Source organism: Apis laboriosa, unplaced genomic scaffold (genome assembly GCF_014066325.1).
Source record: "Apis laboriosa isolate Shangri-la unplaced genomic scaffold, ASM1406632v1 scaffold1_cov151, whole genome shotgun sequence".
In the NCBI taxonomy this organism is placed as follows: Eukaryota; Metazoa; Arthropoda; class Insecta; order Hymenoptera; family Apidae; genus Apis; species Apis laboriosa.
In genome coordinates this window covers 4,450,674-4,477,936 of record NW_025222279.1, presented here as the reverse complement: position 1 = coordinate 4,477,936, position 27,263 = coordinate 4,450,674, and the positions used below count along the sequence as shown (strand labels likewise).

The window sequence follows — 27,263 nt, the reverse complement described above, 5'->3', positions numbered from 1 at the left end:
AATCGATAAAAATTCTTTTCCATTAAAATTTGGAAAATTATTTAAGTTCCAATAAATATGATCATGAATCGTTAATGTCCCCGTATCGATCGTATCAATTATTAACCTGAAAGGGGCGTGCACGACCTTTGGTTCACCAATTTGGCTCAAATTTTGCGTGTAATGAATTTAATATAGCGTACCAATAACTTGTCGAACATATGGTACAGTTCGTTACTTAAAATTACTTATTTGTCACGTTAAAAACAATCCTCGTCTACTTTGTCAATTAATAAATGTAAATAAATAATTCTTCTAAAATCTATCTAAAATAAAAATTAAAAATATCAAATTATTTTTCTCTTCTTAAAAAAAAAAAAAAGAAAAATAAAATAAAAATTTACAAGACTCATTTTTTTTTTATTACGAACCCTTCGATTTTTATTGCATCGTCGATTGCCACATCTATTTCGTACCGGACAACAATCGACGAGTTAAAACAGATTTCCCGATCGTACGTACAGTTGATCATCATAGTTCGCAAAGGCTGCTGAACAACGGGCTTTATGAATGGAAAAATCAGGTTTATTCAATATGACGATCGTTTGCACGATTTACCCTGGCACATGCTCGCGTTATCGTGGCTGTACAAAAGCAAAGATGCACGTTGCTGAACCACCGAACCCCTATTTTAAGCACCGCAGCTGTCACACCGAACATAGCGAAAGATAGAAAGAGAGAGGTGATACGCGTTTACGCACAAGAACGAGACAGAGAGAGAGACATATATATATATATATATGTGCAAGGGCATGGATAATCTGCTTTTACTAACGGTATATAATCGAGGATATACCGGATCTGTTCGAGAGAAGCTCTCCTTCCTCCCTAAAAACACTTTCCACGAGGGTTGAAGTTTTCACTGAAAGTGAACTCGACCTCGATGGATCGCTTTCCCTACGCCTCCCCAATGATTTAAACCCGACAGGACGTGTAAACGTTTTCATTAAGGCCTTTTAAATGAGGGGGTTGCGACTGGAAGTGTACGTTCCAACTTGAGCGTTGTAAATGATAGTTATCGTTAGGTTTAATGTAAATAGAAATTTTAGTTAGAGGAAGAGGGAGAAGAATTTAATCGTGGTTTGAATAAAATGATGATGAGAGTAGAACATCCAAACATAAAATAAATACGTATTTTATACATTTAATAAATTTTAAAATCGTTTAATTTTCTTTTTTTTTTTAAATAATATATTCATAAATTTGAATTTTTCTTTCCAATCAATTGGAAAGATTATTCAAAAGAATCGTTCCATCGTATAAACAGTTTCGATAATAATAATTTTCATAGATGCAAACAATAATTCAATAAGAGCATAGGTCAGTTTCACTATTATTGTAAATCAAAAGAAGAAAAAAAAAAAAAAAGAAATCTGACGAAGATCGCTTTTGCTACGAGCCTCTCAAATCTGTTCGCCATATTTTCCACTATAAACATCTCAAATACATACATCTGTACAAACACATCTTTCTTTCTCCGCGCCCTCTATAGTCCCTCCTCAAACACAAGAAAAAGGAGGAAGGAGGACGAAAAAGTAAAAAGGAGAAATTAAGCATAAGAAGGCAGCCAGAAATTCCGTGATCTCTGCTCATTGGTTAAGCTTCGATCGAAAGGAAGAAAGCGAGGAAAGAAACGCGGATACAAGGAAGGAAAGCGCGAGGAGGTTGACCACCTGCAAACTGCAGGGTGAGGAAGAGAGACAGAGAGAAAGAGAGAGAGAGAGAAAGTGGCATGCACCCTGCTGGGCGGAAGCTATATAGCTGGCACTGCGTGTTGTAAGACGCAATGCGCAACATTTTGCGGAGGGCTCCGCTGCTTATCGGCCAGGATATCTCGCGTGAACCAACTCGAATCCAAACGAAATTCGCTCTGCCATTCAAATCGGGCGAGCCGTTCGCGCCGTTGCTTTTTTCGAAATTTTTCTTTCATTCGGGAAAAATTTAAAAACGTTCGTGAGAATGAGAAAAATCTCGAGTCGTTTCAAGATATTTTTTTTTTCTTTTCGCGCCGTTGCTTTTTTCGAAATTTTTCTTTCATTCGGGAAAAATTTAAAAACGTTCGTGAGAATGAGAAAAGTCTCGACTCGTTTCAAGATGTTTTTTTTCTTTTCTTTTAACCGAAGGATAATAGTGGATAATTTTGAGACGATTTTGGTTTATGTTTGCTTCCGCAGAGGAAGCATTTTTTAAACAAGTTGAAGAATTTTCACTTTAAAACTTAACCTGATAATGTAAACAACGATTAATCCTCAAGGGACAAGTATTTTTGACGTGATACTTTTACACGTATAAATATTAAAGCTCGGATGTTCGAGGAGGATGAAAAATGGTGAGAAGAAGATAAAAATCGACAAGGGTTTGTTATTTTATTACGAATCTTGTTTACTTTATTTTCCTTCGGTTTTTATTTCTATTTCTTATGAAATAAGGGGGCATAAGTCGATGTTTGCGACGTCTTTACGATCAAACAGACGAGGTTCGAAACGATTCGATAAACTGGAGGATAGGCAGACGTGCGGCAGAATGCGGCACTGGCGAAAAATCGCGACGAAAAATTGGCAAAGCGGACGATTTTTCTGTGCATCCCGAGATCAATCGCCCAACTATCGTACATACATGTTTTTTTTCCTTCTCCCAGTATTGAATCGATATCGTGCCATACGCGTATAAACGTTGCTCTATCGCCAAAACGCGATCGTTAATCATCGAAATTCAATCTCTATTCAGATGGAGAATCGATGGAATTAGAATAAATAAGCAAAAGTGGAAAAAGAAAAAAAAAGAAAGAAACTTGATGATGTTTCTTCTGGAAATAATAGTTTGATATATCAATTAACTTGTTTCATTAAATAGAATAAATTTCGAAATATTGAAGATGATAAATAAATCAAGACTCTTTCCTGTTTGAAAATAGGAATTATAATATGATAGAATGATAATAAAATACGATATGATAAATGAATTAAACCTTCTTGCTGTGTTTAAAAATAGGAAAAGAATTGAATTTTAATATGCATGATATAATAATGTATTGCACAATTCACAGCATATAACGTTGAAGAAGCATGTATGTTCTTTTCATCAGCCTCCACACACAATAATGTCATTCTGCTCCTTATAAGGGTACACAGGTGTGAATACATACGGTAAGCACACTTTTCGTCTCTACGAAAGTAGCCTCTACCCTGTTTGCAATTCATTAGAAGTAAAAAGAGCAAGGCACTTAATGCGAGTGGTACTTTATTCTTTCGAGAAACAATTGAAGCAAAAGAAATGAGCCATTCGAATCAAAGAATAGACATATTATTTCATACTTCGAAATGATAATTATAAATTTCTATAAATTTATACATTTTATATATGATATACAAAGATAAACAAATTATCAATAAACATTAACAAAAATCGATTGAACGATAAACCTCTATATTCCATTCCAGATTTAAATAGATTTTCCACAAATGTTGTTAAAGATTTCCAAACGCGTGTTACGAGAACTCTTCCCAATCAATTCATATACAAAATCAAATTAATAAATATTGAGGAAAAATCGATCGATCATATTATTCCATTCCAGATTTGAATAAATTTTTCACAAAAGATTATTAATAAGATTTCGAAACGCACGAGCACGACGCACCTTTCGCAATCAATTCATATAGAAAAACATTGAGCACAAAAAAAAAAATCGATCGATCATATTATTCCGTCCCAGATTTGAATAAATTTTTCACAAAAGGTTATTAAAGATTTCGAAACGCGTGTTACAAGAACGATGCACCTTTCGCAATCAATTGTTCCCACCGAAACGCCACGTACGTTCAAGGTTCGTTATGCCAGGGTTATTTAAATCAGATCCACTCTCACCGCATTGTTTACGCTCAATAGAGAGCGGAGGGCGTGCTTAACCTAACCCAATGCTCGGCTGTTTTCCTCGTACCTCGTCTACCACGCCGTGTGTGTCGTCTCTCGTCTCGTGCGCGAGGAGAGTGGCCCAAAGGGAATCGTGGGGACATCAGAAACAGGAACGAACGAATGAACGGTGCATCGACCCTCGAACACGTGGCACCTCGGTCGAATCCGTGCCTGTTCCTCCTCCTGCGACCATATGCGCTTGGCTTCCTGGCTGCACTTCGTTTATAAGTGCACTTCATCGCCGGCTAAACCGGCGGCGGGTGGTTATTTCGAGGCGAGGCCCTTTAACGGGGAAAAAAAAAAAAAACAAAAAGGAAAAAAAACGGGAGAATTCCCACCCCTCTTTCGTCACCCTTTGTCTACCGTTCGAAGCTGAGTCAGCCATCCACCATGCCAGACTACCAATACCGAGAAATCGCTGAATTTATTCTTCCTTAGATGTAAGGGGTAATTCTTGTTTCTTATGTACTGCACAGGACCGTTTGACCGTTTTGAGAAAATATTTCATGGGTCAGGGGGTAAATTGTCGGATCTTTGATTGGAAAGCAGTAAACGTTGGTTTGGTCTGGTTTGTATGATAAATGGAGCTTGGTCCTCCATTTAGAGAAGCAAAAACTCGGAACTTGGGCGCTTTGAAGAAAATTTTGAGGAATTTTTTGGCAAAAATGTTTGTTCTCTTAATTAAATGGCGATGTGAATTTTTAGAAGCGATAAAGGATGGAAATATGATAAAATTTATAAAAGTTATTGGAAGATAGATTTTTCCATTTATGCATTTAACAGTAATAACAAGACAATTCCGAGAAGAACAATTTCCAACTTCTGCCGTTAATAATCCGATCCCCGAAATCGCTTTTCCGTGGTCGAAACAGTCGTTGAAATCGAATAGAAACTTTCTATTTGAACAAATTCACGTGGACACGAACAGGCATCGATAAAGAATTAACGTATGGTGGATCGATTTTTTTGATGAACGCGTTCCAAGAGAATTCGCGATGCCTTCGATGACTCGAAAATATATTCATCTTCACAAATATTCACTCTATATAAAGAAAAAAAAATCAATATTCCCTCTTCTAATTAAAATATTAAAATATTTTTCGATAGGTTCAAAATTCTACACGCGACAAAATATTTTAAAATATAAAAATTTGAGATTGAAAAATCACAAAACTCCGATCGTAGAATCCGTAAATGATCAAATAAGCAGAAGGGTCTGACTCGTGCCACTTGCTCTCCCTGCTCGGCCAAGTGAACGGGATCCGCCACAAACGCTGTGCGCACGCAACTGTGCGATCCACCTCCTATTACACGCTCCTATGCATAATGCAGAAACATAAACCTGGCGAATCGTTGAACGTCACCTGCGCGAAGAAAATCTCGATCGATGAAAATCCATCCTCAGTCACAGCTTGATATCGCTTTCTCGCCGTCGTTTTATAAAGTGTACGGCGTCTGTCTGGTCTGCCACGAATGACACCGCCGAACCATCGCACACCGTTCCATGGTTAAGTGGGTGGACGCGCGCGGCCGTTTCCGCGGTCACGATTCCATTCCGACTTTGGAGGCACAGGCTTCTGAATTCCGATCCCGACCGTGAACCTCGTTCATTTCGGTCGGCCGTACTGGCGGATGGCCAAATATCTCTCTTTCCGTCCTGGTAACGTGTCTAAACGGCCGCCACGAGACAGAACCGAGAGTTTCCACCACCCTTCCCCTCTTCTGCCTCCAATGCAATCGCGTTCAAGTGCATTACACCGGAGGTCCAATGCCAATCCGCGTCGTATTCTGAAACCAGTTTCTTCAACCGGCCGATAGACGTGCTCCTCTGACGCGTCTACGTCAAAGAATTATGTAATTTTTGAATTGGAAACTGGATTTTCTTTATTCCTCTATTGTTACATGGAAACATGGTAATCGAATTGATAGAGGTTCGTTAAAATCCGGCTTAAAAAGAAATAAAATGAATGGATCGAATAAAGTGGAAAATTAATTTATTTTAATTTACGTAAGTGTTTTACGTAAGATATAATGTAAGGGGAAGATTGGTAGGTAAAAATTGGAAAACGATGTTTTAAACATAGGAAGAAAGAAAAATATAAAGATATTCGAAAAGAGGTCAAGCTTTATCTTAAATTTCTTTACAGGCATGTTCTTTCTCGATATAATAATTACGAGGATCACTTCGAATAATGCTCACGCGATGCAAAGTGAAAATGATTATCTTATTCCAAGATTGAAACAATGCACGTGCTACTTTCATAAAAGTAGAGGAGAAAAAAAAATGTTGTTTAAAAGCTGTGGCCGCAATTAGAATAATGTCGATGAACCGAGATATTTTTTGGCATGTTATCGCGACCGAAAATCGCGAGTTAAACTTTTAACGTGGTAATTACAATCCATTCGTTCTTGGTCGGACGTCAAATAATAATTCGTGCAACCCCGTTACGAGTTTGCTCGCGTGCATGTAAAAGATTTCTTCTGACGTAATGAATAATGTTTGTTTTTTAAAATAGTATATTTAATACGAGATAACAGCAACGGTAAAATTATATCTCACAAAAATATATCATCTGTAGAAATACATATATAATTATAGAATATATCGTAATTATAAAAATGTATCATTCGTAACGAGTGACGTTTGTTCTTTGAAACGGTAAATTTAATCGATACGAAGTAATTAAAGAATATTTAAACAGATTTATATTGAAAATTATAATTGAAACTTTAATTAAAAATGTATCGAGTCGAGATCAAAAAATAATATTAATTCTTTAAGGTTAGTTAGATAAAATTACTAGAAAATCGATAAGACCCTATATTAATTTTCTAGTAACTTTATGCAGTGTAATTTTTATGTCAACAGAGTGTGTAACTAGAAATCATATGTTCTCACGTAGAATGCGCAATGTGCGTAGAGTAAAATGTACACACGTTCAAGAGTTGAAGAGTAACTCGTTCACCGGAGCAAAACCTTGAATTAGCACGGAAGAAAATCCTACCATTCAGCGAACATTCTCACAAGTTGGTGCATTCCCACGACTGAATCTTCACCCCTTTTATCGTCTATAATTTTATAGAATTTAACTTTCTTTTATACGATGAAAATTTAAGGAAAAAGTTTTTAAGTATGTAGTTTTTAAGTATTATGTTAATTCCTGTAATAATTTTCTTTGTATTGGTGTGCCACACCAGTAAGTTTCAGTCATAAGTTACGTAATACTATAAAGAGCAGATATTAAGTGAAATAAAAAATACAAAGTTTCTCCATACAATGAAATTAGCTTTATAATTTTTTTTAGTTCTAGTTATATTATACACATACATTTATTTAAAAAGAGAAAAAAATGAAATGTAATGAAATTATAGATAAGAATATAAATACATTCTAACAAAATGGGGTCAAAAATGAGGAGAAGAAAGATATGGTAATACTGTCCTTATTGATGCGAGTAATCTATAAAATGGGGTCAGAAACGAAGGTAAATAGAAGAAGAAAAATATGATTGTTACCATTCCATATCAATGTGCATTTTTATGGATTCGAAATTCGATTCCGTTTCCCTTTAGAATTATTTTTTTTATAATTTAGAAATTGAATCGAAAGTTTCAAGATCGAAAATTTTCAAAAATTGGAAAATTAAAACGATGAAAAACAATTATTTTTTCACACTAATTAAATAAATAATATACCATAAATATCCAAAAAGATCAATAATTACACATTTTCTTGCAAAGAAAATAAATATCACGTTGTGTCGGTGACAAAAAACAAAGTAACAGTTAAATAAATTATCTCCTGTCCCCAGAACAATGTTCAGAACTCAAGAATACAGTCCTAACAGAGTTAATCGTGCGAATTTCATTATGCACGTGCGAACACGTGAGGATGCGGCTTAAACCGGAGTTGTTTAAAGTTCATTGAACAATCGGTTGAGGTTCGCAATTGTAGGTTCACGATACGCATAAATAGGACGTGAATTCGTAGGCATCGCGTGTCTAGCTTTGGAATAGGAAGCCCTTTGAAAGGAAATTCTACAGGAGAGGGGAGAAACACAGTGCACGCTAATATTTTTACGCCATCGAGTCACGAGATGTCTTTCTCGTCTCCATCCTTTTTTTCTGTCGATCGTTTAATTACGTTTCAACCCTGTTTTTTTTTTCTTCTTTTCTTCTTCTCCTTTTAAAGGAGATTCAACGAAGGTTCAGAAAGTTCCTTCGTGTGGTTCTTTTTTTTAAAGAAGTAAAACCCATAATTAGGTTGCTCGGATGATAACAAATGAAATTGAAAATAACTGAGAAATTCTTATCAAATGAAATGAATATTAATTGAGTATCTTTTTAAATAAAAAAATATACAAAGAAATCGAGCAAAAATTTAACTAAAAGTAAATTTCACCAATTCGAAAAAAAAAAACTCTAATTTCGAGAACAGCCGATTAATAAATTTTTCCCCATACAATATTAACCATTGACCATGTTATCGATAAAGGAAGATAATCGATGAAAAGATTTGGGCAACTGGAACAGAGTACAAGTTGCTCCAAAAATTTAAGTCTCAACAACGGAAGTTGAAAAGAATAGGATGCGTTATATAACTTTGAAATATCTGGGAAAGGATTTTGATTATAAAATTGATTTTTTCCACTCTCACGATATATTATACACAATGAAGAAAGAGAAATTTCTTTCGATTATTTATGTGGGAATCGAATAATGTTGTAACAAAGATCTTATATTCAACAATGAAATGGAAAACAGTTCACAACATAATACTATACAAATTAAAATTCAATAACTTTGAAATTTATAAATTAATAATGAACTTGGAATTAACGTTAGACTCTCATCTCTTCTTATATTTAATGAATCGTTATAAATATGATATAATTTATTATTATTACACGATAAACGATCGTTAAAATTCCTATTATACGTAATAATCTACACTTCTATTGAGCAATTAACAAGGTTTGCGCGTCTGATAACCGATTCCAGATTAGGGCACTGAAATCAAAGTTCCGCGTTGCATAAGGTCGATCGATTAACTGGAATATCTATATAACGGTTACTGCACTTTGTTGAATCGGAATTAGTTCATCGCTCTCGCGTTCTTAACCGGCCGTTTTACCGAGTTGGATACGACGCAGCTTGCACGAGTAAAAGTGAAACAAAAACTGGGAGGCAATCGAGTGTAAAAACACAAGCGTTTCTACGCGATATCTTATGCAAATCGATTTTGATGAATGAGAAAAATTATTGTATACTTTGGGGAAAAATGAAAAGCAATCGAATGTAGAATGCACAATATTAAAAGTTTTTAGTTATAGCGTTATAAAATAGTGAAGTGTGATAAGATAGTGAAGTGGATTAAATTCTACCTAAAATGATAAAATAGATTAGATTTCCTTTAAAAAATATTAATATTTTTTCTTTAATGAATAATTAATTATTAAGCTTAAATAAATAATTAATTATTAAGCTAAATGATTATATATGATTCTTCTTGGAAAAATAAAAAATAATTCTTTCTGATCTTAATAAGTTCGTCCCTGAGAGATTGACTCAACTTAACACTTATTTAAATTGCAAATATTTGTTCAGCCAATAAGATTTATATCAGTAATGAGATAAAGTCTTTAAAAATAAAACATCTTGTCCATTATATAAAAATTCCAACTTATATATATATATATATATTATTGAATTTCATAAGAATTTAAAGATTACATATTTAAAATTTTTATGAAATACCTACTTTTTTAAAATATTAGTGTAAATAAGGAAATTATCTTATCGTTATAGTTCAAATGTGCATCGAGAAAACTATTTATATGTCTACTTATTTTATGCTACGAATGGCATTTAAGTGCTTCTTACATCTCAGCCCACGACATTGCAATTACTACGATCAATTATTTATCCCCCTGTTCGTGCCACGCTGCGTGAATTCCAACCGACAATCGAAGGACGCACGAAGAGTTAAGTGGTGGAAGATTGAGCTTTGAATCGAACCATCCCATTTCGTGGCCTTGAGCGAATCTCGTCTTACAACGTTATAATGACAAAGATCTGCACGAATACTACAGTTTCAAAGATAAAAATTAATAAAATTGAAAATTTCATGGTTAAAGTTTTTCTATTAAGTAATCGATAGCTAAAATTTTGAATCATCGAAATAATTTTCAAACATAGATCATTTTCTCAAGTACGAAAAGAAAGAAAAAAAGTTGGACAGCAATTTCCATTTCAAGTAGCGCGAAAATTGCGTTTCTTTCTCGTTCTTCGATGCCTTCTTTTATGCACGATAAAATACCATCCGAGACAATTCCCTTATTCATTAGATTAATTTCATTTTGTACGGTTAATGGAAGAAGAACGGACAGAGAACGAGTTCAATTTGGCACACAAACTCACTCTATGCTCGGTCCATCTTGAGTGTCCTTAACAAGCAAAAAGAACCAGGATGAGTTTTCGTGTAATCGACTCGTTAAATTAAGTTTAGCTAAGCTAAGTTATATTTTGTACAAAAAACCTTTAAACATTCGAATTATTTTATATTCTGGTAGCTATCAAATTAAACAAGTAATTATGTTTTAATTCTCCACAATGAATGCATATTCAATATAAATGATTGGCCGATGAGTATCTAGACGAAAACAATATAGCATGAAACACACAAAGAATGATAATTAACTTTTCCTGGAATGTTAAAAATTTTAATAATAAAAAGATATAATATAAAATTCACTAGCATCTAAAAAACCAGATAGATAGATTATGTATAATGCATTATATAGTCTTACATTCGTAAAAAAGATTTATGTTCGTTAAAAAAGCATAAACATTTTGTGGCATCGTTAAAAATATTTCATACATCATTTGAAATGTAATTTAGAAACGTTTAAATACGTTCTTAAAATTATTTCTACAAAAAGAATTATTTACGCATACATACAGAGAAAGACATAGAAGAAATTCCAGAGCGATAGGTTAGGTTAGGTTATGTTTCTACGTATAGAGTCTCCATCGATGTCGTGATAGCAGTTTCTCTAGCAGTCAGTCCCTTTCCTATCCCTTCTCCACCATCCTTCCACAACCATCCTGTCTCGCCTTTTATTCTTTTTCTTTTCTGGCTTCTTCGACCTCTCTTTCCACATTTTACCTTCGTGAACTTGGCTCACTGCTTCGTCTCAACCTCCCTACCTTCTCCATCAACAGCTAACCCCCTCCACTACTTTTTCTAGTGTCGTTCGTTTCTCGGACTCACCGATGGGACTACGTTATACACACGAGCGCGTATTCTACAAATTGTTCGGCCGAGGCGATCGTACGTAAGTACTACTACGAGAGTTCGTTCGCGAGAACAATTTCATGAGACTGTAATTCCTCTGCTTGACAAGACAGGAAATACTTGTCTGTCCTGTGTGCAACTAACAATAAGAAAAGGAAAAGTGATCATTAAGGGTTCCGGGAAGACGCTTCTTAACCTATTAACTATTCCTGTACGAAATTTTAGTAAAATTTTAGTGAGATTTTAAATGATAAGGAAGATTCTTCTTTTAATAAGTTTGAGAAATCGTAATAAAAATGTTTTAAAAATTATATTTTATAAAAAAAAAAATAATTACTAAATAAAATCTTATTGTAAGCATAATATAAAGTAATATAAAACATAAAAATTCTCTCTGCTCCAAAATTTTTTAAATAGAAACTGTGTAAATTGTCACAGTTAGAACTTAACTGAATAGTTCTATAGATTATTTGTAGAGGGTGTTCACAAAGATAACTTATACCTGGATTTTTTAAAGGAAATTCGAATCTGTGTAATAGAATATTTCACCATTGTTACGATTTTACTTAGGACTTACAGCTGCAGGATTTGCCGCATTGTCGATCGAAGAAGAACTTTCTCTGGCATCTGTTGGAAATTGTTCCATCAAGAATATAAATGCATTTTAAAGATGAAGGGAAAATAAAATTCTCGAATCTTTTAAAATAGACGTAATTTCAAGTTATTTGATTCAGAAACATAAAAATCTGGAAATCTTTCAAATGAAAATTCACTTCGAGATTGAAGATTGTTAATTTAAAAATCTCTAATTCTTCTTCTTCATCTTCAATTCTTGTTATAATAAGAAAGGCAAGCAACGAGAGCACGCAATGTTAAAGTTTTTTCCAAAGAAAAGAAAAGAGAAACCACACTTGGTATACACTTCATCGCTCCGTTCACGGCAGGTATATTGCGAAGTCAAAAGCGAGTACCGGAAACACAATATCACGGTAAAAGTGGTCGTACTGTATGCGTTGAACGGTAATAACAGCGCACAAACTGTGGACTAGTGTTACACAATCAATTGTACTCGCGTGGCCAAGTTTACGAAAATAGTTTCAACAATTTCGTTTCGTTCCACATATATCGATGTTGTTACGAATCATAAAAGAAAACCCAATTTCTCGCCAAGGATTCTTTCTCCCCTTTGCAATTTAATGTATTTGTCATTTATGTCATTTAATGTATTTTATATGTAATTTAAAAGTGACACGTATATATTTATGTATATTTATATACATTGAATTTTATTTTAATATTAACAGTTATAAATTGTATTTAAAACTGAAAAAAAATTTATAATTAATTGAACAATTTTTTGGAATCAAAATTTTGATAACTTAATATTTTTATTAATTTATTATCTTAGTATATTTTTGCGAATACAAGCAATTCCCATTCTCATAAATATGTATATTTTTCATGATTTCAACTTTTTTATTATCTTCATGTTCTGTTCAACTATTGTGACTAACAACAGTGTAATGCGTGAAAAGTGAAAATAACCAGTGAATGGAGTAGTAAGTACGTTGGCAATGCGTACGCTCAAGGTCTCTATCAGCAGGAAATTCTCGGTTACATGAACCCGACTACGAAAGGACATTAAAAGTGTAACAGTTTCACCGGTTTATTATACCGTGTCAGATAACGAATCTCATGTCCAAAAAGGTCTATTTAATCTGGTGAGATAACTTCGAGCCTCGTTCCAGTTAAAACTATAAAGTGTATAAAAGTTACAAAGTTAATTAAAAAAGTAGATCTTAAACTTGGGGTATTTTTTTGTGACAGAGAAAAAAAATATAAAAAGAAGGAATCTAATTTATTTTTAAATTTTCAATTTTTTTAATTCTTTTGTAGAAAAACTATTAAGCAAAAAAAGCGATACTTAAAAAAAATGTACAAAAATAAGTAAAAACATTAAATTATAAGAGTCGTGTGAAAATTTTAGATATAATTAACCTTCTTACAGTTAATAGCGAAGCTACATTAATTCTCATAAATGCACGCATATATGAGCGTAAGTTAAGTGCACTTTCGTCTTCACAATAGACGTGCTCCGTAATTCATTACAAATAAAAAGAGCAGAGTACTTCGCGCGAGTGGTGCTTGGCCCTTGAAAAACAGCCAAGGTACAAAATCGCGTTACTTTAGCTGTGCGTTACAGTGACTCGTTTGTTCATATACTTCAGGATATTATCTAAAAGTTGTTAGCACCTCATTTTTTTATATTTTTTTAGGATCTTCAATTTCTTTCTCTCTCTCTTTCTCTCTCTCTATATATTTTTTTGTTCATATACTTCAGGATATTATCTAAAAGTTGTTAGCATCTCATTTTTTTATATTTTTTTTTAGGATCTTCAATTTGTTTCTCTCTCTATATATATATTTTTTTTCCACTCCATTGAACAGTTAAATTTCATAATAAAATGCTATATATAATGATTCGCTGTCTGATAGATCAGTTAACTTTATTAATTTTTTAGCAACAATCCGTATAGAGTAATTTCATAAAATTTTTCCAATACAGAACAGATAATAAAAAACTTAAAGAGGAGGAACGATATCAAAATTTTGTTGACAAATCTATAATTCAATTATCGAAATAAACCATTTCCCTTGTATACGCGCAAAACACGAAAGATTAGCAACCAGTGTTCTCTGTTCACCATTCTCGAGTCATGAATTTCAGAGCTGTTTAAGACCGTCTTGATAGCCTGGGCTTCACTCTCGGTTCAAAGAAGCTTATAGAGCCAGGCTAGTCTGAAAGAGATCCCCCCCTCTCTTCTCCACAGTCTCTCCTCTATTCTCCATTGTGCGTCTCTTTTTCGCTCTTTGAACGCTCTAAGAGGGAGGGAGAGTAAGAATCTTTCAATACGACCTCGCGAATCTTGCGAGTAGCGGTCGACAACCTAAGACGAAAGGAAAGAAAAAAATGTGAAGGAAACGAAAAAAAGATGGAAAACGAGGCGTGACAGACCTTAAAACAATAAACTTGTTCCCTGACGGCTGCACACGATGCGTACGAATATCAGATACGAGGGAAAGACGACAGGTCACGCGTTTCAGCACTTTCGCGCCTCTAAACGTGATTCTGCACTTGTTACAGATCCTCGTGTCGTATTGCGGTCGAGTATCGTGCAGTGATGCGATACGGTGCGAAGAATTTATCTTAGATGGAATACTCGAAACTTTTCGAAACTCAATCTCGAGTTTTTCGAATCAAAAAAAACTTTCTGCTATTGTAAAAATAAAAGTTTGAAAAGTTTTTTCTCATTTTTTTTTATCTTTCTATTTTTATATAATCTTTATATCTATTTTATTAATTTTTTTTTCTTCGATTTCGCTTAGAAAAAAATTGTTTTAAATTTTGAAAGATTTCAAAAACTTTATGGATTCTATCTCTGGATGAAATTACAATTGCACCGTGTTGCATCATGAGGATACGTAACAAGTGTAGACGCACCATAATATACGAGGAATGGAGAGGAATTTCATAACGGAACATCGTTCATAGAGAAGGCGCGTACAGCTTTGAAAGCGTTTACTCTTTTATTGGTCTTTTTTTCTTGCATTCGGTAGGACCGTTTCATAACAAACAACACGTGGACGATAAATATCTATTGGACAAGAGAGAGGAGTTCTCGATACCATTGCTGCATCCTTGAATCGGTATGCAGCGAAGAGAGGCGGATGAACGAATACGATTGGCGTGCTACCAAAAGGTAATTTGATGGAAAAGGAAGGAAAACGTTTCCTTGGATTTTTTTTTTCTATTTCTTTTTTCTTCCTCTTAGATTTTTTTTCAATGAAAAACATTGATATAATCTTCAATCTTTGCCAACTTATGAATTTTAATTTTCTTTAACCATGAAGTTATGAGGTTATGTAATATACCATTACGTATAATACTAAATATAATATATCTTAGTGATAGAAAAACACGTATAATATATAAAAATATATAAGATATTCAAAGTGAAATACTCATTATGATATTTAGGAGATAAATTAAATTGTATTAATTCTTAAGTAAAAATGAGATGATTATTTTATAATGAAAAATATGATCAGAGAATTGAATCGTTAATTAAATTAAGTTTGGATTTACGTGGATCTTTCTAGATCTGATCCATCAAGATGTTCTTTCTCAGTTAAAAAAAATTTGTATCATTAAATTCTTAGTATCGTTTGAAAGTTTGATTTCTTCGTATCGTGAAGGCTCATCGAGCTCCGGCTATCGAGGGGTCTTGAAAGGATTCCTTTGAATCGAGTCACTGTCCGCGCAGCATACTGAGGGAACCGTTCGCGTCTGGTTTAGTCATTGCTTGGAAATCTACCGAAGAAATCTACTTTTAGGATTTATTTCTAAATTCTGAAATGTACCAACAGATTATATCAATTAAATTCTATCTATTAAAAGTTATTGAACGCTTTAAAAAAATTCCTTTTTTAAAATTCCAAAAGCGAATAATTGTAACAATTTCCAATATAAATTTAATTCAATTTAATATTTCTTTTCTTTTTTTTTTGATAATTCATTGCTAATTATTCTTAAAATAAATAATTTCGATGAACTTCAAAAAGAAGTGAAAGTACATAACCTCTAAAGTTTCACACGTTGTGATCATAACCTCTACCATAACTTTCGAAAAATTTTAAAAGCATTCCAAAGAATTTAATATTTCTGTGATGTATTAATATCTTTATCATACTTAATTCTTAAATTTCTTAAATGAAGGTGAAAAAAAAAGAAGGGAAAAAATACCCGATTGCAACACGACGTCCTCGGTTCCTTCGAAAAATTTCACAAGCGTTCGAAGAAAACTTTCATCGAGAAGGGAAACGAAAGTTTCGAAAAAGCGAATTGGTCACGATCCGCTGATCGATTCGCGCGTACACAACGCGAGAAATTAAACGAACGCACGCGTAATCCTTGGATTTCTCGTTGGAACATTTTCATCCTTCGCTTCCTGTTCATTTCCAAGTCAAAGAGAGAGAGAACCGAGGGAAATGCAAGATCAGCTAAACCTCGGCCGTGTCGTTCCACCTAGGCCGGCTTTAACGTTATGTAAAGTGATTCTTTTTCGCGAAAAAATAGACCTGTCAGGTGATGTGGTTGGCCTATGCGAAATACACGGTTTTATATCTTCCTCGCTTTTCATCAAATTTTTATGACTATTCCAAGAAAATCGAAGGGACGTATTTCCTCCTCTTTCTTTTCTTTATCAATTTCGAATTCTTATTTATACATCGATGCAATTGGAAAAATATTAAATATAAAGAATACGATGACACAATTTGAAAAGGAATAAATCAATAAGCATACTTCGTGTAATGATTTTTCATAACAAATTTTATATTTCATTTTAAAAGTATTCTTTTTTTATTAATTATGTGAAAGTACCATTAAACGATACTATTAAATAATAATGTATTGTAAAAATATTTTCTCTTTCACCGTACGTAAAAAGATAAATCGAAAATATATATATATATATAAAAGAAATATTTTATATGTTAACTATTTAACATCTCTTAATAATACTAAACACAAAAGAAGAATCATTAATCACATTGACTTCTCGCTCATTTCATCCAACCACTTAACTTAAACATCTTAAATAATCAAAAAACAATGCCAGAAATTACTAATTCAAAACTCATTTTTCCCAAGTTTACACTTTACTTTTATACCTAATCGACAAATAAAGCGACGTTGAACTTTGTCACAAGACTGTAAATAAAAAAAAAAGAAAAAAAAATGAAAAATTGCAAACTTTACTATACACTCCCCGTGAATAGTCCGTCATTCCAGTCGATCGTCTATTCCTCCATAAGAGAGCTGGTCTCAATCGGGTTGCAAACCTGGGTCCACTTACGCGCGTCGATGCGTTCGAAAGCACGCAGGCACACGTGTGCGCCCCTCTCCCCCACCTCTCCAGGTTACCGCGGAGAACAAAACCGAAAAGAAGAAGTGGAAGATGAGAAAGCCTTGCCGGGGGCGGTCAGTGGCCTCTGCACCGGCTACCATGAGACGACAGAACCTCCGGTTGCCTCTCGGTTCTTTACAGGCTTAGACGGCTCCAACGAGAATAATAATGGGAATTATTATCGCAAACGATGACTCGAAACGATGGCTCGAAAGAAATTGTAATAAACTTCTTTTGCAACCCCTTTTGTCGAAGAGATGGGTCGCGACAAGAACGGTAAATAGGAAAATGTATGAATTAGGGTTGGTGAATTAGGCTTGAATCGAAAATCGCTCGATCGATTCTCTGCACGATGAACGGTGCACTTTTGGATAATTGAGAATTTTACAGGGTGATAAGAGCGGATCTATTTGTGAAAATTATTTATAAAATTGTAGCTTTGGAAAATGTTAAAAAAAAAAAAAGAAAAAGGATTGTGAATCCGCATACGAAAATTCTAAATCGATTCCTCGAGTGAGAACGACCTATTTAATAATCTACCCCTTGCACGCACGTATCCGTTTATCGTTAATCAAACGAAAATGTGTTACATCTGGTTCAAAATAGCAGTAACGTATAGCAGCCCGATATGGGTTTGCTATACGAGCGCATTACTTGTTTGTTCAGATGGCAAAAATCGATCGTAAGGATAGGAAAAATGTTATATCACGAACAATCGAAGTTTAATCAAAATTAATAAAAAATTTATTTCTAACGTTTTGAAGCGAACTTTTTCATAAATAAACTAGATAAAGGTAATAGAAATCGAAAATGTTTGAAACGTTAGAATGCTTGAAAATATCGAAATTACGATCCATCTTTCGAGATTCAAATCGACCCGAAAAACGATTCTGGGACACGCAGAAATTCACTTCCTCCTTCGAAAGACAAACGTTTGTCATTCCGCTCTGTAACTTTTCTCATATCTTCGTGTTCCTACAGAGCATTCCAATGGGAACGAGGTGGGATCTTCGCTCGCAACTATCGTTACAAAAGACTTATTATTAGTTCCGCAACTCGCTTCCCTCGATTGCATAGCTATCGTTTTTTTACGGCTCGTTTGTACCTTCGAATTTTGGAGGACGCACAAAATTTGCATTCTTTGTTATCTATAACTATCTTATCTTAGGTAATAAAATAAAAAATCGAAAACAACCATAATTATACCCGTTGGAAATCTATGAATATAAATTATAACTTCTTCATTTACCCACAAATAATGATCCCAAACGTATAATCGGTCTCGAATATTCTCAAAATTTAATAATTATTACAGCTAATAATAAAAAAAAAACGAAAATAATTAAATATGAAAAGGAATATTAATATTATTTTTGTAAACCAAAGATTCATAGAAAACAAATTTTCAATGACAAATGTAAAATAGAAACTTCGTTTGGCTCAAATGTATCTGATATCTGATATTTGTTATTCAAGATTTCCGTAATTGTAAAAAATCGAATTACTAAATTTACCAGCAGAAATCAAAGGAATTAAAAAGAATTCCACGCTAAAACAAGCAGGATCAATAGGCTGTAACATTCAACGACCTCTGGATCAGGATAGGGGAGGGCAATCGGAAACGCGAAATTCGGTAGTTTGGCGAAAGAGAAGAGGAAGGTGTAACACGGCAAGGGGCGAATTGGGCCGCTATACGAAGAAAGATGACGATAATGAAGATGATGCGGCGAAGAAATAAAAAGGAAAAGGAGAGGGGGGCATCCGGTCGACGAGCAAAGGCATTCAGACACGTATTCCTCGTCCCCGTGGGGCAACGCTCCTACTACACGTGGAAAAAGAGCTTGGCGATTTATTCTAAAGTTTTGTAAAGAAATATCGTTGGAAACTATCCATTCCAATCTTTAACAATCGACTATCTCTGATCAATTTCAATTTGCAAATAAATCACAAATTCGACGTGTATTCTCCAAACGAGTAATGGAACGGGAAAAGAGCTTAGGGATTTATTTCAACGATTGATAGAACGTTTCCAATTTTTTAATAATCTATCGATAGTGTCTAACCAATAATTTATAAATTTTAATTCGTAAGTGAATTATAAATTTTGTTGTAGTTGATTGCGTTAATTTATTCGATGAGAATTTTTTCTATACCTTCTATTTCATTAGAGCGCATTAAAAACGACAATACTGCTTTTCAATCCATTGTTATTCGATTTTTTAAAATGAAATTTTTAAATTTTCAACACTTCAATTTTAAATTTTAGTCGATGAGATATTTCACGAAATGAGGTTTTTGTATTTCGTGAAAAAGAAGATAGATATCCTGTAATTCTATTTCGTTTACCTGGCATTTTGTGATATCTGGCGACTCGTTTGGACGGAATATCTCGTCCATGTACAATATATATATATATATAAATCGACTGGAATACGTTTCGTTTAAAATGGAAGAGAAAAAGATAAAAAATTTATAGAGATAAAAATAATGAATTTTTCAAAAAAATGAAAATTTTTCGCTGATAAATAAATCGAAACTATTTTTTTTTTTTACGCGTCAAAGTTATCAAAGTTACGATAAAACGGTTCGATATGATTTACAGAGCATGAAATTATTTAACGATGATAGGGAGCAGTTGTCGCAACGAGGAGATACCGAGACTGAAGAGTGCAATTGTCGCGTAACAAACTAAGTAGATAGATAACGGCAATTTATCTATTATAATACGTGACCACTTTCTCCGACCACTGTCCGTGCTCAATTGGTGAATGAAAATTGATAGATCTTATTCTTAACGATATCTTGAGGATACTTGCATGTTTTTCAAATTATTCTTCTTCAACGAAATTTTCGAAAATCGAGATTCTGGGACGTGTGTTACCTGAGTTGGGATAGGTAAAGGACTATTGTATCAATTTCCAGATTTATACAGGGTGAGTGTGAGTTGAGAAAGGTCAGTTTTTTTGAAAATTTCTTGGAACAGGAGCAACTGTTGTATAAAGAATAAAATTCTTCGTTAGATTTATATATAAAAAAAAAAAAAGTATACGATCATAAATATTAGAAAAATTGACAAAAATTCCAATGATATCATATTTACTGCAGTTAATCTTTTACTATACTAATATTAAAAAATCAAACATTCGATAAAATTTCAAAAGGAAAAGAAATTGAGTCGAAGAATAAATAATATAATTAAGCCATATTAGTTACAGGTGAAATATTAATTTTAGTTCGTAGCCATCGCTAACCGATACCTTGGCCAGGGGAAAAGGGCAGATACCTGGCGAAGGCGAAGACTACAGAACGCTATAGAAAATGGTAGAGTGGAACGGAGGCCAATACACGATGGACGGAGCTCGAGGACCAGGTAAAGGCCCTTGTTCTCTATTGTGCCACGGTTTAAGCTGACGCTAGTGATAGATACCTTTCTTGGCATTATGCGCTACCCATATCATCAAGCGGTCATACCTTTTACACGATACCGTTCTTGATCTTTTTTTATGATTTTTTTCTTTTTTCCTTCTGATCCTTATATCCTAAAGATTAATAATAGAGAGAATTAATAAAGCCTGGATGTCATTCAAATTTTTTAATCTCCGTGTCCTTTCTCACTTTTCCTCCATCCAAAAAAGATCGCTCTCTCAATTTAATTTTTCCAAAAAAGAACGTGAAGATAATCGAAAGAGAAATCGAATACAGTTTCGCATAATATTGGAATGAAAATTGGAATCAATTTTATTCCGAATACACCGTATGCATCGTGGCGACCGCGTCGATCTGGAAACACGAGAAATCCTCTCTTCCTGCCGATCGAACCCGATACCCCGCCATATTCACGTGCAACCATCCCCCTATCATGCTCTTTCTCCGTATCGTAACGATAATAATTTAATCATCGTCATCACCCTTTCCACGGATAAACGGTCGACGCGGGTCCGTAACTTCGCTTTCGTATCGTCGATCGCGGGTGGATCGTTTGCATTGCGAAAGCAGGAAGTCATTACCGGGCAGTTGCTTCGCGAGAGTTGGGCGCGTTTTCAGAGCGGAGTATGTAGATCGTTTGATACGTTCGTGCGAGGGCCTGTGCGAAAATAGTAATTACTGTCGCAACGTTGATGGCGTTCTTTTTATCCTTCTATGACACTCGCCTCATTTTCGAAACGATTGTTCTCCCTTCCGTTGAAATTTCTTTCTTTTTTTTAAATTACAAAGAAATTATTCTGCTGCGTTTTTAAATATTTATTTATTTTTTTTTTTTTAATTTAATTTCGCGATAAAACAAACGGACGGATAATATCCGTTCTTTGCGATTGAAAAAATTGTTATGATACGACTTTTGAAATTAATCCAATTTAATATAATCGAAATAGATTGATCTCTTTGTCGATAATATTGAAAAAAATTGTAAATTGTGCGGGGTGTTAAATATTGACGCTTGCTTCAATCGTTTTAATTCCGTGATAAAAAAGAGCAGGTACTCTTCTCGACGACGAGAAAATTATGCAGAGGATGAAACTTTACTTTATCAGCTATAAATATAGCTATTTCATTGAGATAAAAATTAACAGACGTTTTCATTTCTTTAAACTTTTCTCTATAAATTTTATAACGTTTCTTTCGTGTTTAAAGGATTGTTGAACACGAATTAATATAGCTGTGTGTCTTAAACGCCGATGTATCTTCTCGCCGCGTTATATTCTTTTCCCTCGTAACGTTCGCAATTTACCTTTACACCAGAATGCACCTCATATGCCCTTTACTGCACCACGATGACCGTCGACCTGGAAACTCGAGAACTCTCGTCTTCCTTGCGACACGAAATGCGAGATGCATTGCCAATTTTGCGTACACGATGTTTCTATACAGGAAAATCCGGGCGCAGGGTTGTGTGTGCTTTTTAATCGCGAGATATCGCCCGTTGTTTCGTCACGTCGAGTCGAGGTGAAAGGGTGTAGTACAATGGTTTTGTGATGGTTCTTTCATAGAGAATTATTTAGACATTGAGCAAAAATTTCGCCGGTACTCAGGTATATTAATATTCCGCGCGGTGAATAAAGCGAAAAAAAGAATAAAATCGTGCATCTTTGTGCATCCTGTTTGTGTATATTTATATAGGAAATTGAAGTTGTAAAAAAAATTGTAAAAATTTTAATCGAGCTTCAAGCAGAATTAATTATTAATTAGACTTCGATTGTTAAAATGACTTCGATTGTTAAAAGTTAACCTGTTAATTTGTAAGAATGATAATCTGTATGATTTATATCGTTGAATAAATATGTATGAAATAAGAGAAGATATGTAGGAATATAAATCGTTACGTGAATGAATAATATTGTTAATATTAATAGCGGTATGTTTTAAACAACATCGATAAAAGAATTAGTAAATATTTGAAGGAATACTACACCATTGTTCTAACTTGCCATTTATTGATTTATATATTTTAATTCTTTTTTTTTTTTTTTTTGCATACGTATGTAAAATGTGTGGAGCATCGTTTGTAATATCGTTTCAATGATCTAGATTTCTTTTCTTATCTCTTTTTATCGATAATTATCGATAATGTAATCGATGATTTTGAAGGAAAAGGAAAATTTAATCAATGATCGGTTGTTCTCGTTATATGAAATTGTATGTATTACAGAAATGAAAAATTTGTAGAATGAAATTTGTATTATAATATTTTATTATTTTATCTTTTTTTCGATATTTTTATCGATATTCAATTTTTCATTTGATCATAATTTCACTTATGCTCATATAGACTCGAATTCTGTATCATATTATATTTAATTCTTCTATTATACGTGATTCAATCCTCATCATCTAATTGTGTATTTAAATTAATATCAATTTCTTATTTGAAATTTTATGTCAGATTGTACATTTTAAAACTATAAATGAATTTTTCATTATTAAAAAATTTGAACAAATCTTGAGTCACGTGCACTTGTAACACTGTACACGCAATTAAAATGGTATACGGATACATGCGCTTTAATATTAATTATCGGTGATAGAATGATACACAGGGAACGTATAAACGCGAACCGAATGCATAAGTCACTCAGGTATGCCTCTACGTTACTCATGGCAGATAATAATAGACTTACTTTCTGACTGAATCGAAGAGAATGCAGGAAAAAAAAAACGTACAAATCGTTTAAAGATTATAGAGAAAAAATAAGATACAATTTATCTGTAAAAATGAGTATTTTAACTTATATACAATATTGTGTATAAGTTGAAAGTTGTACCAATAAAAAATCTTTATATATCTTATAAAATATTATTTTTATTAAAGTAAATCATATTAAATTATTAATATATAAAGTAATACTAAAACATCTCTTAATCTTTTTAAAATGTACTAAATTTGCAGTAAAATTAAATAAAATTTTATTTTAATACAAATATAAAATATACAAAGACTATTCTATATATGATTTAACCTAATAAAATTATTCTTAATAAAAATGTATTATAAAAATTTAACTTAGTCTAATAGTTTAGCGAGTATTTGTTTCAAATATCTAATCTAATATTCATTTCAGGCACTTGTCGATTCATGGAAATTTTTGATCGGTTTCTTTGAATCACTAATATAAGAAAGGGGAAAAAACTAAAAATTTATAAAAATCCGACTCTTTTGTATGTGAAGATGTAGGAACCATCCTAATTGAGATTTATTACGACGTTAATCCGGCCAATTGTGCGAACGAAGTTAAACCGTTGACCTCTTAGTTGACGATCCGAAAGGATACACGGAGCACGTGCCACTTCATGCATATAAATAAATAATGTCACTTCCATATTATAATAGAAAAATCTATACCAATTTTTCACTCATTTAAATATTTACTTTGCTGCAAAACGCATTCTTTTTTTTTCGAAATTTTTTTATAAAGTTTATGATCTTCCTAATATTTGGCCTGTATTCAGTAATTTTTTTAAAAATATTCACGAATTATTTTTGACAAATATAAAAAATAATTAAAATTAGTAATAGCATAAATATCACATAGCTTTCAAACAAAAAATTCAATAAATAACTGAAAAAATTAAAGAATTAAATGTAATTAATTAATAATTTGTAATTGATAAAAGTTATCTATTCAAAGTTTTAAATGTTTGTGAAATAGTCACGCGATTCGCACCAAAAGAAAACGTTCGCGATCATAGAGCTCATAAGCATAAATCTGTGGCGGTATTTGGCGGTTGTTCTACCGCATAAAGCAACTTATGGCCCATTTAACGTGAACCCACTTAGTAACATTACGCGTACAATCTGCCCTTGATATTCGTAATGAAGCACATTATGCCACCGCTAGAAATGGGTACCCATCGATATCATCGCAATAAATCACATAACCGCATGATTAACTCCATAATTAAAAGAAACTTAAGAATACACCATATCGAATCATTTAAGCGCTTCAAAGTTTTTTTATCAGACCCAAAGATTTAATTTAATCTATAATACGGAAAATAATTCAATATCAGGTATTAATATTATTTTAAAAGTTATCCTTTTTATTAAATTATTTGAATTTTTATTATTTAAATTACAATTAATAATAGTTTATGAACTTTTGTCATTTAATGTTGAAAATTCGAATAATTCAAAATAATTTATGATACATCGAATAATTAAATTCAGGCATTTTCATTTTCTGTTTTTGAGAAATATTTGCTCAATTATCACTCGTGTCTCTCGCGTATGTAAAAGTAATTTGACCGAAATCATTGTTTTATCTCTATTCAGCAATGTTTAAATCGCTATTAATATGTTTAAATCGAATTAGGTTTGACCTATTTTAGGAAAACTTTTTGTCATCTTGCGCTCACATCGAATGTTACGAATATTGTAACAGTAAGCGTATATCCTGTTTTTGTGCCAGTTTCATAACAAAGCGAATACCGTTTGTACGCGTAATAACGATAGCAATTACTAATAAGTTCAGAGAGTTCATAAATTCTGAGCTAAATTTCAATAATTGTCTCTCATATTCTTCTGTTATGTTCGATTTAACTACTCGATTAACTATTCGATTTAATCCGAAAATTATATATATTGGTATATTTATTTTTTATTATATTGGTATATTATATAAAATTAATATCCTATAAAATATTCCTTATTTCCATGTATAATTATATATTAATTAATTATTAATAATTAATTATCTATAATTATCTATATATATTTGATTTTATATCTATAAATATTTAAAAATATTTTTGATTTTTATTTTAAAAAAATAAAAAATAAAAATTGTTATATTTAAAAAACTAAAAAAACTAAAAAATTTTTAAAATAAAAAAACTATATAAAAAATGCGTTGAATACGAAAAAAAAAATGCAAAAGAAAACATTACTGAAAGAAAATTGAAAAATATAGAAAGCAAGATGAAAATGGGCGCGAAAACTCACCAGTGGCGCAGGCGCTTCCAGCGATCCAAATGAAATAGACAGCGGCAAACAAAATCCGCGTCCTCGTACTTAAGAAGGTCGACAAGTCCGCCACAACATTTCTCCACAGCATCTCCATGTTACTTGGTAAATTCTTTACCACTCTTACCACTTGCACTTTTTTACACTTCACTCTATACGAGCATCATACAATTACACGATCAAGTTACGAAAACGTGTACCAATTCCTATATGATCTCCGCATTTTCGAGTTCACGTGCAAATTCAATCTCAATTTTTTTTAATAGGCGTAGCGAAAGAGCATTACGACGTACACCTGTGAGACAACATTCCTTTTAGTTGCATTCGTAGTCCCTCCTTTCGAAACATTCGTACCGTTTTCCATTCAACTTTCTGATATAGCAATCAGTATTTCTTCTTTGTTTTTAAATTAGCAAGTTAAATATATAAATTTTCATGTTAAATAGTATTAAGTGTCATTGAATGCTTTCTTACAGTTCATTGTCGGATTCCGCATCTTCGTTCAAAAATATACACGTAAAACATACCGAAATTTGTAGAATTAAAACAAATTATTATAATTATTGTCGAACAAAGCAAATCGATAAATAAAATCACAATTACAAGAATTATTGCAACAACAAGCACAAAAATTTAAATTTTTCTAAGAATTGAACAATACATCGATCATCGAACGGTAAACATGTATGTATATTCTAAATATTGAAATCCAAATGTCAACATATTTAATTTTATATTTCTCATCAACACTTATCTTTTTTGATAATTGCATTCTACAAAAAAACTATATTTTTAATGCATTCTTTCGGACGGCTGTTCCTTCAGGTAAGTCTCAGGTAACGCGGCACAAAACGGTTACATTCACCTGGTAACACCTGGCAACACCGTTAAATTTATTCGAAATTCTCTTAAACGTTTTTTATATAAATAAAAAGCACTATCAGAAAACTTTTTTTACGAAATTTTAACGAAAAGTAAAAACTTGTATGACGCGACGCATGATGCGACCTGTCCGTGAGTTTCGTTCGAATTACAAAGTTTTGTTGACTGACCGTCATCGGCTGCGTTCACAGGAGGTGTAAAGTTGAATCGAATCACGCGCATGCTCGAACTGCCTTAGTGGCATTCAACCAGTCAACGAAAAGATATAACAACCAATCAGAAATCTTCTGTAAGTTAAATATTAGTAATATTCCCTATAGTTATATATGCAACAATTCATTTTTAAATAAAAAATATTTTAAAATTTATTATTGATAAATTATTAATATATATCTATATTTTCGTTAAGATAAATAATTAAAATATAAAATTTTTGTTTCTATATTATTTTATTATATTTTTATTATATCGTAATACGTATAAAATATAAAATATTTATTATAAGCATTTATTATAAGCAAATTTTTTTTATATTTATTTTCATTCGAATAATAAAACGAATAATAAAAAAATTATATTAAATTTTATTATATAAATTTTAATATAAAATATAGTGAACAAGCTTTTATTCAAGCAGATTATTATTTATTCAAAAATACTTGAAATAAAAATCAGATATATAGGTATTTTTAGTAAATGAAAA

General features: G+C 32.6%; 1 protein-coding gene across 5 annotated transcripts in view; it reads right to left on the bottom strand.

Moving 5' to 3' along the window:
• LOC122712238 (protein sidekick) overlaps window positions 1–26,676 on the bottom strand; it is a 42,947-nt gene extending 16,271 nt beyond the window's left edge. For all 5 annotated transcript variants that reach the window (XM_043931711.1, XM_043931712.1, XM_043931713.1 and 2 more), the window contains exon 1: window positions 25,658–26,676. In XM_043931711.1, the coding sequence (XP_043787646.1) occupies window positions 25,658–25,775 (118 nt within the window). In that variant the 5' untranslated portion in view covers window positions 25,776–26,676. The remainder of the gene's footprint in view (window positions 1–25,657) is intronic.
• Window positions 26,677–27,263: the final 587 nt, after the last annotated feature.